The 15,694-nt window shown below is 49.5% G+C and overlaps 1 protein-coding gene across 1 annotated transcript in view; it reads left to right on the top strand.

Moving 5' to 3' along the window:
* LOC115472384 (nephrocystin-3-like) overlaps nucleotides 1-15,694 on the top strand; it is a 228,543-nt gene that overhangs the window by 74,064 nt on the left and 138,785 nt on the right. Inside the window, exon 12 of the mRNA XM_030206641.1 lies at nucleotides 3,957-4,071. Coding sequence (XP_030062501.1) covers nucleotides 3,957-4,071 — 115 coding nt within the window. The remainder of the gene's footprint in view (nucleotides 1-3,956; nucleotides 4,072-15,694) is intronic.

A 15,694-nucleotide genomic window follows, 5' to 3' on the forward strand; every position in this document is an offset into this window, starting at 1 on the left:
CCTTCTATCTGGAGCGGACACAGCCCCACAGACAGTCCGCCCAATTGTTTGTTTCTTTTGATCCCAATAGGAGGGGAGTGGCTGTAGGGAAACGCACCATATCCAATTGGCTAGCAGATTGCATTTCCTTCACTTACGCCCAGGCGGGGCTGGCTCTTGAGGGTCATGTCACGGCTCATAATGTTAGAGCCATGGCTGCGTCGGTAGCCCACTTGAAGTCAGCCTCTATTGAAGAAATTTGCAAAGCTGCGACGTGGTCATCTGTCCACACATTCACATCTCATTACTGCCTGCAGCAGGATACCCGACGCGACAGTCGGTTCGGGCAGTCAGTTCTTCAGAACCTGTTTGGGCTTTAGGATCCAACTCCACCCCCCGAGGGCCCTGTTTGTTCTGTTCCAGGCTACACTCTCAGTTAGTTGGTAAATTTTTTAGGTCAATCTCAGTTATGTCCTCGCCGTTGCGAGGCCCAATTGACCATGGTTGTTGTTTTGAGTGAGCCTGGGGGCTAGGGATACCCCATCAGTGAGAACAAGCAGCCTGCTTGTCCTCGGAGAAAGCGAATGCTACATACCTGTAGAAGGTATTCTCCGAGGACAGCAGGCTGATTGTTCTCACCAACCCGCCCGCCTCCCCTTTGGAGTTGAGTCTTCCCTTGAAGTGTATTGTCTTGCTACATACTGGACTGGCCGGCTCGAGCCGGTTTCGGGCGGGAAGACGGCTGCGCATGCGCAGTGCGCATGGGCGCGCGAGGACTAGCAAAGGCCTTTGCTAGTAAACTTTCCGATGGAGGGGGCTGCCGAGGACGTCAACCCATCAGTGAGAACAATCAGCCTGCTGTCCTCGGAGAATACCTTCTACGGGTATGTAGCATTCGCTTTCTCCGAAGACAGCAGGCTGCATATTCTCACAAACCCTCCCACCTCCCCTTTTGGAGTTGTCTCCTCCATCTTTTGGATTTAACTGAGGGGCGTGTCCGCACAGCGAGCAGGAAGAGGTGTGCGCACATGCGCAGTGCGATCGCTCGCGCGACGGAACGCCGTAGAAGAGATTTTTAGATTTTGCTTTAAAATCCTCCGGGGCTGACGTGGCGTCACCCACTTGTGAGAATATGCAGCCTGCTGTCTTCGGAGAACACCTGTTACAGGTAAGTAACTACCCTTTATGTAAACAATGATATATGTACATACAAAGGTGGATCACATGAAAATATGATCATAGATATACTAATCTATACGATTATAAAGACAAACCCAAATAGAAATATTCCTCTGTCAACAAAAATATTTAAAAATAGAAATAAAAACAAATATATGTTTACATAATTTATTATTATTGTTTTTAAAAATTTATTAATATTCTATTCTGTCATAGCAATTTCTGTCATGGTGTCTTGCTTTTATTTACTCTCCTCACGTAAAGGTCAGTAGCCATTTCAATTGCTCTTTTCAGCCGGGACCACTGTGTATTTACTTCTCGTATGTCTTCCCATCCTCAACTCTTTCTTCAGGTATGCCCCCATTTTGTTAGTCAGTACATTTGAAATCCAGGACTTTGAGTTTTGAGTGGCTGCCCTCCGCTCTAGCCGTTATATCAAACCAAACCATTTGATAATCACTGCTGCCCAGGTGGGCACCTAGTCTGACATTAGACACAATTTCCTCATTTGTGATCACCAGATCCAGCATTGCTCCTTCTCTCATGGAATCCATCACCATTTGTCTGAGCAGAGCACTTTGAAAGGCATCCACTTTTTCCCTACCTCTTTCCGATTCTGCAGATGGAACTTTCCAATCCACATCTGGCAAGTTGAAATTACCCAGTAACAGCACTTCCCCTTTCTTTCCCAACTTTTGGACATCTGCAACCAGATTTTTATCAAGCTGCTCTGATTGTGTTGGAGGTCTGTAGACAACACCCATGTGGATAGAGATTCTGTCTTTTTTCAAGGCAATCCATATTGCTTCTTCCTTTCCACAGATCCCCTACATTTCAGTTGCTTTAATATTGTTTCTTACATACAGAGCTACTCCTCCACCTTTTTGACCATCTCTCTCCTTCCTAAATAGATTATAGCCTGGTATGTTTGCATCCCATTCGTGGGAATAATTGAACTATGTCTCCATGATAGCGACAATATCTAAACCTGCTTCTATTGTCGGGGCTTGCATATCATGAACTTTGTTGCTTAGACTGCGATCATTTGTGGTCATTGCTTTTCAGCTATATTTCAGTGGCAGTGCTTGTGTGAAGAAGTCACTCCTAGTTCACATTTCAGTGCAATCACCAGAGAAAAAGTGTACCAGCCAGAGACAGGCCCAGTTACCAGAAAGGATAGTTTTACAAAGCCTTTTCTACATGTAAAGCCCATTTTCTCCAAGGACATGCAGGACACCAATTCTTACATCTGGGTGATATCATTTGACGAAGCCCCAGTGCGGATATTACCCAGCATTCTGTGCCCTTTAAGAAGCTTTTGGCAGCATCCCACCACTTATGTGTGCGTGCGTTCCTTCCCGCCCAGCATGAGCATATGGGACCATCAGCTTTGCCAGATAGCCAATAAGCAGAAGCCATGTAGAAAATATCTGGCTAGGGGCACCTTTGACACTTTTGATATGGCGTCTGTATTCTCTGCCTTGGGTTTCGGAATGCATAGACTCTCTTGGCTGTGTGTCTTTGACCTGGAACCCACAGTTCAGGAGAAGTTGGCGGACATCCCATGCCGGGCCAATAATCTTTTTGGGAACAAGGTAGAAGAGGTCTCTGACCTCATCAAGAAGCACACTGACACCATCAAGCCCCTGTCTCAGTTCACTCAGCCTCCACTTCCTGGAGGTTTTCTGGAGAGAATATTACAAAGGCATAGGGTTCACCCTTTCTTCCTGTCCTCAGCAGCAACATCCTCAGCCCCAGTGCTCCAGACCCAGGCAGCAACAGCAAACTCGGAAGACCCAGCCAGCTCCCCAGTCTAAGCTGGAGACGAGCTTTTGACTGGCTCAGAGAGCTTAGCCATCATAAAAGTATCTGCCCCAGACAACCTACCAGTAGGATTTTTTCCAGGAAAAGTGACCCCTTGTAACCTCAAACCAGTGGGTTTTTCAGGTAGTCTAGGTGGGTTACACTCTCCATTTGTGAAAGAAACCAGTGAGCTTCAGGCCCTAGTAGCAGATCCCACCTTACATGAGGTTTCATCATAACAGTTCTCCGCACGCAACCTAAGTTTCTTCCTTTTGTGGTGCTGGAGTTCCATCTTAATCCATCAATTCTACTACCAGCATTCTTCCCAAAGCCTCATGCCCATCTTGGTGAAAGCGCATTGCACACCTTGACGAAGCAGGATTTTTGTTGCCAATTTTGTACCGAAACTTTAGTGCCACTATCGGGGCGTACAGAACTTTTGGCCATGTGAGAATTTTGGTTGCTGACAACCAAAAGACCTCCCCCAACACAGTGACCTCCGGTACTTGGGATCAGGGCCTGCACCTGCTCACTGCTTGAACCAGGGGTCCTTGAGCAGAAGGGGAATGTGGGCTGCCTCAGGTGGTGCCTGTGAGGGAGGACAGAACAGGCTTTCTGAAGAACCATCCTTCCTCACAGGCACCACGTGGGGCAGCCCACATTTCCATTCTTCTCAAGGACCCCCGACTGCAGCATCGATCAGACAAAGAACTTTAGGATGGCTTGCTCCTCTGATGCTCCATGTCGGCCACACTGGGTTCCTTTTTCATTGGGCATGGCTGCTGCTTCTTGATTATCTCCCATAGGCATTTTTATTCCTGTATATAGGGAAATCTGAGTCTGACCCAGATAGATAGTAAAAGATTATGTCCTATTTTATAGCAGGAATATATAGTATTTAACATATTAAATATAATACAAATTGGCAAACATTCCCTGAAATGTGTCATTGTTCAGATCTTTGTCAATTAATGAGTTTGCTTATTTTTCCATAGGATTCAGCTGCAGCAGAAACATTCCCCGAACACACTGATTCTGTATCACTTTGTTGGGAGACCTAAGTCTATCAGTTCAGAGCCAGCACTAGTCATGAAAAGACTGACTTTAAAGGTACCTTTTGTACTTGTAGGCCCAAAATCTGAAAGCTTTTCATTAAAATCTTTGTGAATTTCAGATATCTTTGTGTCAAGTAGAAATTCCCCCTTCCTTTTTCATTTTCCAGTGCTATTTTCTTTTTGTTATATCTGAAGTTATTTAAATTGCTACTCTTCAATGCTCATAAAGCTTTGAGAGCAGCCAGATTTAACGTACTGTTACAAAATGCTTTTTGCAGAATACTGATTGCATCATGATATGAATATGTAATCCTTTTTCCGGTTAAGTATTCAAATTTGGTTCCCTGCCTTTCTGTGCCAATAAAAACAAACAGTATATATAGTGTTATTTGTGACATCACAGCTAATATGGACCAATTAGAACTAGTGTAAGAGATGATTTGGATTATTATTATTTATTTAGATTTTGCTCACACCTTTTTACAGTAGTAGCTCAAGGTGAGTTACATTCAGGTACACTGGATATTTCAATGTCCCAGGAGGGCTCACAATCTAAGTTTGTACCTGAGGCAGTGGAGGGTTAAGTGACTTGCCCAAGATCACAAGGAGGAGGATCTACCTATTTTTTTATCCCCTTCTCAGTCCAGTCATCACAATAACAGTCTTTGGACTGAAGCCATAAACAATGGCTCTTTCCAGAACCTGGTTAATAATGGACCCTAAGTCTGATCACCAGGCATCATCCCTGAACAAAAGCATAAGAATTGCCATACTGCCTAGCTCCAATAATGGTCAATCAGAGTGTTTGAAAGACATACCAGACAGATCTGTGTGGTTTATGAATGTTTTATTGTAAAATGCCTTAATCTGTGGGTGAGCAGTATATACGTGTTTTTAAATTAAATTCATTATTTTTTCCAATCTCACCCATCAGTGATAAGAGAATGTGTTTCCCAAGTCTGTCTTAGTATTTAATAGCTTTGTCATCCAGAATCTTGTCCAAAATATTTTACTAGCCTTGACTAGCCTGACAGCAAATTTTATAGCTTGTTTGGGAGGTGACTGAAAAACTTTCTTAAATTTGTTTTAAATCTGCTTTCTGTTTCATGGCATGTCCCTTAGTCTTTATACTGTTTTAATAGACTTGTTCATATCCCCTGTTTATCTTTCTTTACACGGTGAAAAGTCCTAACCTTTTTATCCTTTTCAACATAACAGACATTCCATCTTTTTTTTTTTTTTTTTTACTTTTGTTGCTATTCTCTGTATCTTTTCTGCTATGTTTTTAGAGATGGGTTACAGAAGAGGTCAGAAGTACACAAACAGAAACCGCAAAAGAAAAGCACAAAATGGCCTACCAGACTGGAACAAACAGAGCTCTATAATTAATAGACCCAACACAGGCCGTGTTTTCGCATGTCAGTATTGATAAGAACTCTTGATGAACATATACAAATATTGAACATGAACACAATTGCAGTCCAGATTTCTGAGAGCACCTCAGCACACAAGTGAAGATTGATCAGAACGTGAAAAATCAGACCAACAATAAAACGGGCTGAAAAAACACAGTGTATCCACAAATAGTTTCACTGAACCACAGGATACTCTGTGTTTTTGCAGTCCGTTTTATTGTTGGTCTAATTTATCACGCTTTGATCTATCTTCATCTGCGATCTGAGGTGCCCTTAGAAATCTGGACTGCAGTTGCATTCATGTTCAATATTTGTGTATGTTCATCAAGAGTCATCAATATTGACACCTGACGCAGGCGTAGACACATCAAAACACAGCCCATGTCAGGTCTATTTTTGTTTTTTGTTACATTTGTACCCCGCACTTTTCCCACTCATGGCAGGCTCAATTCGGCTTACATGGGGCAATGGAGGGTTAAGTGACTTGCCCAAAGTCACAAGGAGCTGCCTGTGCCTGAAGTGGGAATCTAACTCAGTTCCTCAGTTCCCCAGGACCAAAGTCCACCACCCCAACCACTAGGCCACTCCTCCACTCCAGAACTCTTGTTTAATCCAGTCTTGAAGGCCCTTTTGTGCTTTTCTTTTGATGTTTTTAGAGATGGAATGACCAGAATTGCTCATAATACTCAAGATGTAGTCTCACCATAGATCTATATAGAAACACTATAATAATATTATTCAAAAATAAAATAAAATTGAGATTAACATTCTATTTACTTTTTTGATTGCTGCTGCACAATGTGCTAAGGATTTCAGCGTATTATCCACAGTATCTCTAAGGTCTTTTTTCTGAGTGGTAAGTCTTAAGGTGGAATATTGTGTACCTGTAAAGATTATTTTTCCCTATGTGCATCCCCTTGCAATTGTCCACATTCAATTCTGTCTTACATTTAGATGTCCAATTCTACAGTTTCACAGGATTATCTTGCAATTTCTAACAGCCTCCAGTGCTAGAATTTTGAATAACTTCATGTCACTGATATTTGATTCCCTTATCTTTTCCAGATCATGAATTAATTTATTAAAAACACACTGCAAATCCTTGAGGCACTCCACTATTCACATTTCTCTATTGGGGGAAAACTATTTTGTCCTGGTGTTGTGTTACGTTTTGTTATCCTTTATACTCTGCTGTTCTTAAATATGACTGACTCAGAACATTTTACAATATAATTATTTAGAAAAAAATCAAATATTACAATTCAAATAAAAGTACAAGAACTGCATTGATACCACTAATAGAAGCCTTAGCCAAATCCCCACCCCCCTTCAAAGAGATAACAATTCTGCTACCTTACCTGCTTAATAACAGAAAAAAAATCCACTTAATCCCAGCAGAAACCCAAATGAAAGAGGCTATCTCCTCTGGTTTCTAACCACTGGTGGCAACCCACCTTTAGTGAGGGGCTGACTTCTTATCGCATCCTTGAGCTGTGTACCAGCCTGGAGCTTTGGCTAAAGCTCCAGGCTGGTACACAGATTGAAACAGAACCATACATTTAAGTTGAGGTGGGCATGAGGGAGTGGCAGCCCCCCTTCCCAAATGTTATGGGTACTAATTATGAATTGGTTCCTCTTTCCCTACTGCCAATATTTACTTTCTTATCCTCCCCACCCCACCACCACCTTCAAAGGTAAATAGGCAACTATACCTAAGAACAGATGTAACCTGAATCTGTTTAAGGACCAGATGCACTAAACCAGTGGCATAGCTACGTTGGGGCCTGAGGGTGCCTGGGCCCCCGTAGATTTCCTCCTGGACCCCGTGAACCCTACACAGCTGTCGCCTACCTTCGGTTGTTGCTGGCGGGGGACCCCAATCCCCGCCAGCCGACGTCCTCTTCGTCCTGCAGTCAAAAAAAAAGTCTTCATTCTGTTGCATGCTGACGTCTGCAGGACGTCAGACTCAGAGAACAGAACGAAGCCCATCACAATCACAAAAGCTGCAGGAAGACGTCCAGCTCCTGTTAGACATCCCTGACCAGCACTTGGTTGTTTTTTTTCTTCACAGAAGTCCTTCCTAATTGCCTGATGTAAGCCTGCCTTTAACATGCAAAGCAGTAAACAATGAAAATGTTACAAAAACGAAGAGCAGTAGCACTTAAATTAACTGGGGCTCTTTTTAGCACTCTTTCTCTTCTGAGGTTCAGGCTGCTGACAAGTTTCCTGCTTGACAGGGACGTCCTTTTTTTGTTGTTGTTGTTTTTTTTGAGTGAAGGACCTCAATAAAGGACATCCTTGGCATGCGCAGACCAGCTGGCATAACGCTTGGCTGCTCTGCGCATGCTCGACCGGCCGACTGGCTTCCAAGGGAATAGAAAATGCAAGTGAGCTACAAGGAGCAGCTCATTTGCATTCCCTTTCCTTGATGCATTCCCGTTGCTTACCGATTCGCTAAGGAATCCGTAAGGGAAGGGCATTAATGATTGTTTTAGTGCATCTTCCCCTCTGTAGGCAAACTTTTCATCCTGCTCTGGAGCTGGAAGGAAAGGCTGAAGCCTTTAACTAGTTAACCAGTCCATAATATGATCTTAGTTCCAGTCCCACAAAATTTTAATTTCCTCAGAAGCTTCTCATCAGGGATTTTTTATCAGATACCGTACTTTTTGAAAATTAAAATATATTATGTTAACTGTCTTGCCTTGCCTTTATCCATCTAATTATTTACACCTTCAAAAACTTCTAATAGATTATTAAAACATCATATCTTTGCTAAATCTGTGTTAGTCTTCCCCCTTAAATCATGATTATCTATACGCCCAATATTCTGCTCTTCACAAAACTTCATTTTATCTGACATTGATGATGTCTGACTCACTGGTCTGGAGTTTTCTCCGAGGACAAGCAGGCTGCTTGTTCTCACGACTGGGTGACGTCCGCGGCAGCCCCCACCAACCGGAAAGAAGCTTCGCGGGACGGTCGGCACGCAGGGCACGCCCACCGCGCATGCGCGGCCGTCTTCCCGCCCGTGCGCGACCGCTCCCGCCAGTTCCTTTTTTTCCGCGACTGGAGAGAGTTGTGCTTCTGCCACTCTCTCTGTTTCAGCCGCCGGATTTTTCGACCGCGTTTACGCAGATCGTCGCTTCGCTTCGGATTACCGTTCGGTTTTCCTTTTTCTTGTTTGTTAAAAAAAAAAAAAAAAATCTCTGCGCGTGTGGAGCACGCGCTCCCCTTTTCCCTCGCTTCCAGCGGGGACGCCACATTGCGGCCTAGTGGTCGCTCGGTCGTTTATCTTTTCGTGGTGTGATTTTAGCCACCATTGACGACTTTGACTTCGCCGACGCGATTTTTCCGTCGATGTCCTCGAAGGTCCCGAGTGGATTTAAAAAGTGTGGTCGCTGCGGCCGGCCGATCTCGCAGACCGACACCCACGCTTGGTGCCTCCAGTGCCTCGGGCCGGAGCACAATCTCAAGTCGTGTGCTTTGTGTCTCGATCTCCGGAAACGGACTCAGGTTGCGAGGCAAGTTCTGCGGGACCGTCTTTTTGGAACTTGCGCCGGCCCCTCGACGTCGACCTCGACGGCATCGGTATCGAAGGCCGGTTCTTCGGTACCGGTATCGATGCCCGAGACATTGGCACCGATGGCAGTGACCCCAGGAGAACAGGTCCCGTTGGCCCGCCGGTCCGCCGGTGAGAGTGGGGTTGAGAGGCCGCGTGGGCAGTCGGCCCCGGTCACTCCCTCAGCTCGTGAGCCACGGGACCGACCCCTGTCTGACCCGGTGCCTCGAGACCGAGGGGGATCGACCTCCTCCTCCTCCATGCCCTCCGGCGCCGGTGACGTGCATCGAAAAAAGGATAAGAAGCGTCGTCACCGGACGCCCTCGGTGCATCCCGAAGAGGAGTCGACGCCGAAGCGTCATCGTCGAGAGGAGAGGTCTCCGTCGGTTGTGGAGGTACCGACGCGTCGGGGTTCCGGCACCTCGGTGCCGTCTCCTGGCTCCCAGCAGCTTCCGGCACCGACACCCTTACCGGCCCCACCGCCTTTCCCGGCAGCGGGCCTGGACGAGTGCCTCAGAGCCATCCTTCCGGGGATCCTGGAAGGGCTGATGCGCCCTCGGCGCCGATGACTGTGGCGCCGGCGAGCTCTAGCCCGGCGCCGGGGCTGTCGACACCGCCGCCGCTTGCGGTGCCGGTCTCGACTGCCACGCAGGTGGAGTCCCCGTCGACGTCGATGGAGGGAGCTCCGTCCCCGCCGGCGCGGGAGTCCACCGCTCGACGACACCGAGACCTCGGTGCCTCGACGTCGAGCCGGGCCCGGTACAGGACTCAGCTACATGAGCTAATGTCCGATACCGAGGATGAGGACTCGTGGGGGGAAGAGGAGGACCCTAGATATTTCTCCTCAGAGGAGTCTACGGGCCTTCCCTCGGACCCCACGCCTTCACCGGAGAGGAAGCTCTCACCTCCTGAGAGTCTCTCCTTTGCCTCTTTTGTGCGGGATATGTCTATCAGCATTCCCTTCCCCGTGGTCTCTGTGGAAGAGCCGAGGGCCGAGATGCTCGAGGTCCTCGACTATCCATCACCACCTAGAGAGTCCTCCACGGTGCCGCTGCACAATGTCCTGAAGGAGACACTGCTTCGGAACTGGGTGCGACCATTAACTAACCCCACCATTCCCAAGAAAGCAGAGTCCCAGTACAGGATCCACTCCGACCCAGAGCTCATGCGGCCCCAATTGCCCCATGACTCAGTGGTCGTGGATTCTGCTCTCAAGAGGGCACGGAGTTCGAGGGATACCGCCTCGGCGCCCCCGGGGCGGGAGTCTCGCACTCTGGACTCGTTTGGGAGGAAGGCCTACCAATCCTCCATGCTCGTGACCCGCATCCAGTCATACCTGCTCTATATGAGCATCCACATGCGGACCAATGTGCAACAGCTGGCGGACCTGGTCGAGAAGCTCCCGCCGGAGCAGTCCAGGCCTTATCAGGAGGTGGTCAGGCAGCTGAAGGCATGCAGAAAGTTCCTGTCCAGGGGTATTTTTGACACCTGTGACGTGGCATCTCGTGCTGCGGCCCAAGGTATAGTGATGCGCAGGCTCTCATGGCTGCGCGCCTCTGACCTGGACAACCGCACCCAGCAGAGACTGGCCGACGTCCCTTGCCGGGGGGATAACATTTTCGGTGAGAAGGTCGAGCAGATGGTGGACCAACTGCATCAGCGGGAAACCGCTCTCGACAAGCTCTCCCACCGGGCGCCTTCAGCATCCGCCCCCACGGGTGGGCGTTTTTCCCGGGCACGGCAGGCTGCACCCTATTCTTTTGCAAAGCGTAGGTACAACCAGCCGGCCCGAAGGCCTCGTCAGGCACAGGGACAGCCCCAGCGCGCTCGTTCTCGTCAACAGCGTGCGCCTAAGCAGCCCCCTGCGCCTCCACAGCAAAAGCCGGGGACGGGCTTTTGACTGGATCCACGGGAACATAGCCGCCCTACAAGTGTCCGTACCGGACGATCTGCCGGTCGGAGGGAGGTTAAAATTTTTTCACCAAAGGTGGCCTCTCATAACCTCCGACCAGTGGGTTCTCCAAATAGTGCGGTGCGGATACGCCCTGAATTTGGCCTCCCTGCCTCCAAATTGTCCTCCGGGAGCTCAGTCTTTCAGCTCCCATCACAAGCAGGTACTTGCAGAGGAACTCTCCGCCCTTCTCAGCGCCAATGCGGTCGAGCCCGTACCACCCGGGCAGGAAGGGCAGGGATTCTATTCCAGGTACTTCCTTGTGGAAAAGAAAACAGGGGGGATGCGTCCCATCCTAGACCTGAGAGGCCTGAACAAATTCCTGGTCAAAGAAAAGTTCAGGATGCTTTCCTTGGGCACCCTTCTGCCAATGATTCAGAAAAACGATTGGCTATGTTCCCTGGATTTAAAGGACGCATATACTCACATACCGATACTGCCAGCTCACAGACAGTATCTCAGATTCCGCCTGGGCGCACGCCACTTTCAGTATTGTGTGCTGCCATTTGGGCTCGCCTCTGCCCCACGAGTGTTTACCAAATGCCTCGTGGTGGTAGCGGCCTACCTACGCAAGCTGGGAGTGCACGTGTTCCCATACCTCGACGATTGGCTGGTCAAGAACACCTCGGAGGCAGGAGCCCTCCGGTCCATGCAGTGCACTATTCAACTTCTGGAGCTGCTGGGGTTTGTGATAAATTACCCAAAGTCCCATCTCCAGCCAACTCAGTCTCTGGAATTCATAGGAGCGCTGCTGAATTCCCAGACGGCTCAGGCCTACCTTCCCGAAGCGAGGGCCACCAATCTCTTGGCCCTGGCTTCGCAGACCAGAGCGTCTCAGCAGATCACAGCTCGGCAGATGTTGAGACTTCTGGGTCATATGGCCTCCACAGTTCATGTGACTCCCATGGCTCGTCTTCACATGAGATCTGCTCAATGGACCCTAGCTTCCCAGTGGTTCCAAGCCACCGGGAATCTAGAAGATGTCATCCGCCTCTCCACCAGTTGCCGCACTTCACTGCTCTGGTGGACCATACGGACCAATTTGACCCTGGGACGTCCATTCCAAATTCCGCAGCCCGCGAAAGTGCTGACGACGGATGCATCTCGCCTGGGGTGGGGAGCCCATGTCGATGGGCTTCACACCCAGGGTCTGTGGTCCCTCCAGGAAAAGGGTCTGCAGATCAACCTCCTGGAGCTCCGAGCGATCTGGAACGCACTGAAGGCTTTCAGAGATCGGCTGTCCTGCCAAATTATCCAAATTCGGACAGACAATCAGGTTGCAATGTATTACGTCAACAAGCAGGGGGGCACCGGATCTCGCCCCCTGTGCCAGGAGGCCGTCGGGATGTGGCGTTGGGCGTGTCGGTTCGGCATGCTCCTCCAAGCCACGTACCTGGCAGGCGTAAACAACAGTCTGGCCGACAGACTGAGCAGAGTCATGCAACCGCACGAGTGGTCGCTCCATGCCAGAGTGGTACGCAAGATCTTCCGAGTGTGGGGCACCCCCTCGGTGGACCTTTTCGCCTCTCAGACCAACCACAAGCTGCCTCTGTTCTGTTCCAGACTTCAGGCACACGGCAGGCTAGCGTCGGATGCCTTTCTCCTCCATTGGGGGACCGGCCTCCTGTATGCTTATCCTCCCATACCTTTGGTGGGGAAGACCTTACTGAAGCTCAAGCAAGACCGCGGCACCATGATTCTGATAGCGCCTTTTTGGCCCCGTCAGATCTGGTTCCCTCTTCTTCTGGAGTTGTCCTCCGAGGAACCGTGGAGATTGGAGTGTTTTCCGACTCTCATCTCGCAGAACGACGGAGCGTTGCTGCACCCCAACCTTCAGTCCCTGGCTCTCACGGCCTGGATGTTGAGGGCGTAGACTTCACTGCGTTGGGTCTGTCTGAGGGTGTCTCCCGGGTCTTGCTTGCCTCTAGGAAGGATTCCACTAAAAAGAGTTACTTTTTCAAGTGGAGGAGGTTTGTCGTGTGGTGTGAGAGCAGGGCCCTAGAACCTCGTTCTTGCCCTGCACAGAACCTGCTTGAATACCTTCTGCACTTATCAGAGTCTGGCCTCAAGACCAACTCAGTAAGGAATCACCTTAGTGCGATTAGTGCTTACCATTATCGTGTGGAAGGTAAAGCCATCTCTGGAGAGCCTTTAGTCGTTCGATTCATGAGAGGCTTGCTTTTGTCAAAGCCCCCTATCAAGCCTCCTACTGTGTCATGGGATCTCAACGTCGTCCTCACCCAGCTGATGAAACCTCCTTTTGAGCCACTGAATACCTGCCATCTGAAGTACTTGACCTGGAAGGTCATTTTCTTGGTGGCAGTTACTTCAGCTCGTAGGGTCAGTGAGCTTCAAGCCCTAGTAGCTCATGCTCCATATACCAAATTTCATCACAACAGAGTAGTGCTCCGCACCCACCCAAAGTTCCTGCCGAAGGTGGTGTCGGAGTTCCATCTTAACCAGTCAATTGTCTTGCCAACATTCTTCCCCAGGCCGCATACCCGCCCTGCTGAACGTCAGTTGCACACATTGGACTGCAAGAGAGCATTGGCCTTCTACTTGGAGCAGACACAGCCCAACAGACAGTCCGCCCAATTGTTTATTTCTTTCGACCCTAACAGGCTAGGGGTCGCTGTCGGGAAACGCACCATCTCCAATTGGCTAGCAGATTGCATTTCCTTCACTTACGCCCAGGCTGGGCTGACTCTTGAGGGTCATGTCACGGCTCATAGTGTCAGAGCCATGGCAGCGTCGGTGGCCCACTTGAAGTCAGCCACTATTGAAGAGATCTGCAAGGCTGCGACGTGGTCATCTGTCCACACATTCACATCTCATTACTGCCTCCAGCAGGATACCCGACGCGACAGTCGGTTCGGGCAGTCGGTGCTGCAGAATCTGTTTGGGGTGTAAATCCAACTCCACCCTCCAGGACCCGAATTTATTCTGGTCAGGCTGCACTCTGTTAGTTGTTCTTCGTAGGTCAATTTCTGTTGTACCCTCGCCGTTGCGAGGTTCAATTGACCTGGGTTCTTGTTTTGAGTGAGCCTGAGAGCTAGGGATACCCCAGTCGTGAGAACAAGCAGCCTGCTTGTCCTCGGAGAAAGGGTATGATACATACCTGTAGCAGTTGTTCTCCGAGGACAGCAGGCTGATTGTTCTCACCTACCCTCCCTCCTCCCCTTTGGAGTTGTGTGTTTCATCTTTTGCTAGTCATTCAACTGGCGGGAGCGGTCGCGCACGGGCGGGAAGACGGCTGCGCATGCGCGGTGGGCGTGCCGACCGTCCCGCGAAGCTTCTTTCCGGTTGGTGGGGGCTGCCGCGGACGTCACCCAGTCGTGAGAACAATCAGCCTGCTGTCCTCGGAGAACAACTGCTACAGGTATGTATCATACCCTTTCTTGGATCACCCTGGAAACTTTTTTTTTTTTTTAATAAAAGTTGGTATTATGTTGGCTACCATCTAACCCTCAGGTACAATAGCAGATTTTAACAATGAGCACCATCTGGTCCCATTGATTTTGCTACTGTTAATTTATCATTTTCTCTAGCACTGCTTCCAAAATTATCCTGTTTTTTTAGTTCTTCCAAATCATCAGATAGAAGGAATGGTTCCTCTTAGGGCAATTTCTCCAAATAGGTTAGTTTTGCACATACCAAGACAGGAATGAATCTCTCTTCTAAGCTTGGGTATATGGAGTATGATCTCAGTCTCTCAAATTTACTGCTAATGTTCTGAGAGGGCTGCCGCTGGGGGGGGGGGGGGGCAGGTGCGATGGTGGGCACTACCAAGGGTTGAGTTCGGGAGGAGAGCTGCCGCCAACGGGGTGAGTCCAAGGCACAGGCACTTTTTGGTCAAGTTGGGAACAGCCCCCTCCCCATAGCACTTGCACACATCCTCCAGCTTTCTCTATCTCCAACCTCTTCCCCCCCCCCCCCCCCCCGGCATACACCTAGCTAACCGTGGACCATAAGTCTGGCTACCAGATAGCAGCCCTGAGTAAAAGCATAAGAAATGCGGTACTGCGTCAGACCGGTGGTCATTTGAGCCCAGCACTGTCTCCAACAGTGGTCAGTCAGGTTGCTTGAAAGACATTTCAAACATCCTTTGTGATTTACCCAATGGATAGAGAAAGAAGGAGCCAGGCATAGGCGCCCTGTATAAGAGGCTTGGGGAGGCAAAGCCTCCCAGCCACAGCAGGAAAGGGTTAAGCGTCCAGGGGGATGTTTTGGCCGGCCGCCCGCCCGTTTGTCCAAATTTCTGGGCGGGCGGACAAGTGGCGCCGTGAGTCTCCCCTTCCTTACTATCTGCCCCGCGCCGCCCTTGGGGTTTTTAATCTTTAATGTACCTCCATCCCAGCGCCGGCCGCGTCATTTCGAAGCCCGCCCTGCACGTCTCTATTCTTCTCTTCCTTCGTGACGTGAGTTCGTTCCGCAGAGTCCCGCCCTCGAGGAAATGATGTCAGAAGGCGGGACTCTGCAGAGCGAACTCACGTCACGAAGGGAGAGAAGAATAGAGACGTGCAGGGCAGGCGTAGAAATGATGTGGCCGGTGCTGGGACAGAGGTACATTAAAGATTAAAAACCCCAAGGGTGGCGCGGGGCAGATAATAAGGAAGGGGAGGGAAGGGGAGATTCAAGGCGCCGCTCGCCCAGATGGATGGAGGCAGCCAGGCAGGGGCAGGGGAGAAGAGAATCGCGCTGGGTATGGAGGAGGGCAGGGGAGAGGAGGGTTGCTGGACATGGGTGGATAGAG

Source organism: Microcaecilia unicolor, chromosome 1, assembly GCF_901765095.1.
Source record: "Microcaecilia unicolor chromosome 1, aMicUni1.1, whole genome shotgun sequence".
Taxonomy (NCBI): domain Eukaryota; kingdom Metazoa; phylum Chordata; class Amphibia; order Gymnophiona; family Siphonopidae; genus Microcaecilia; species Microcaecilia unicolor.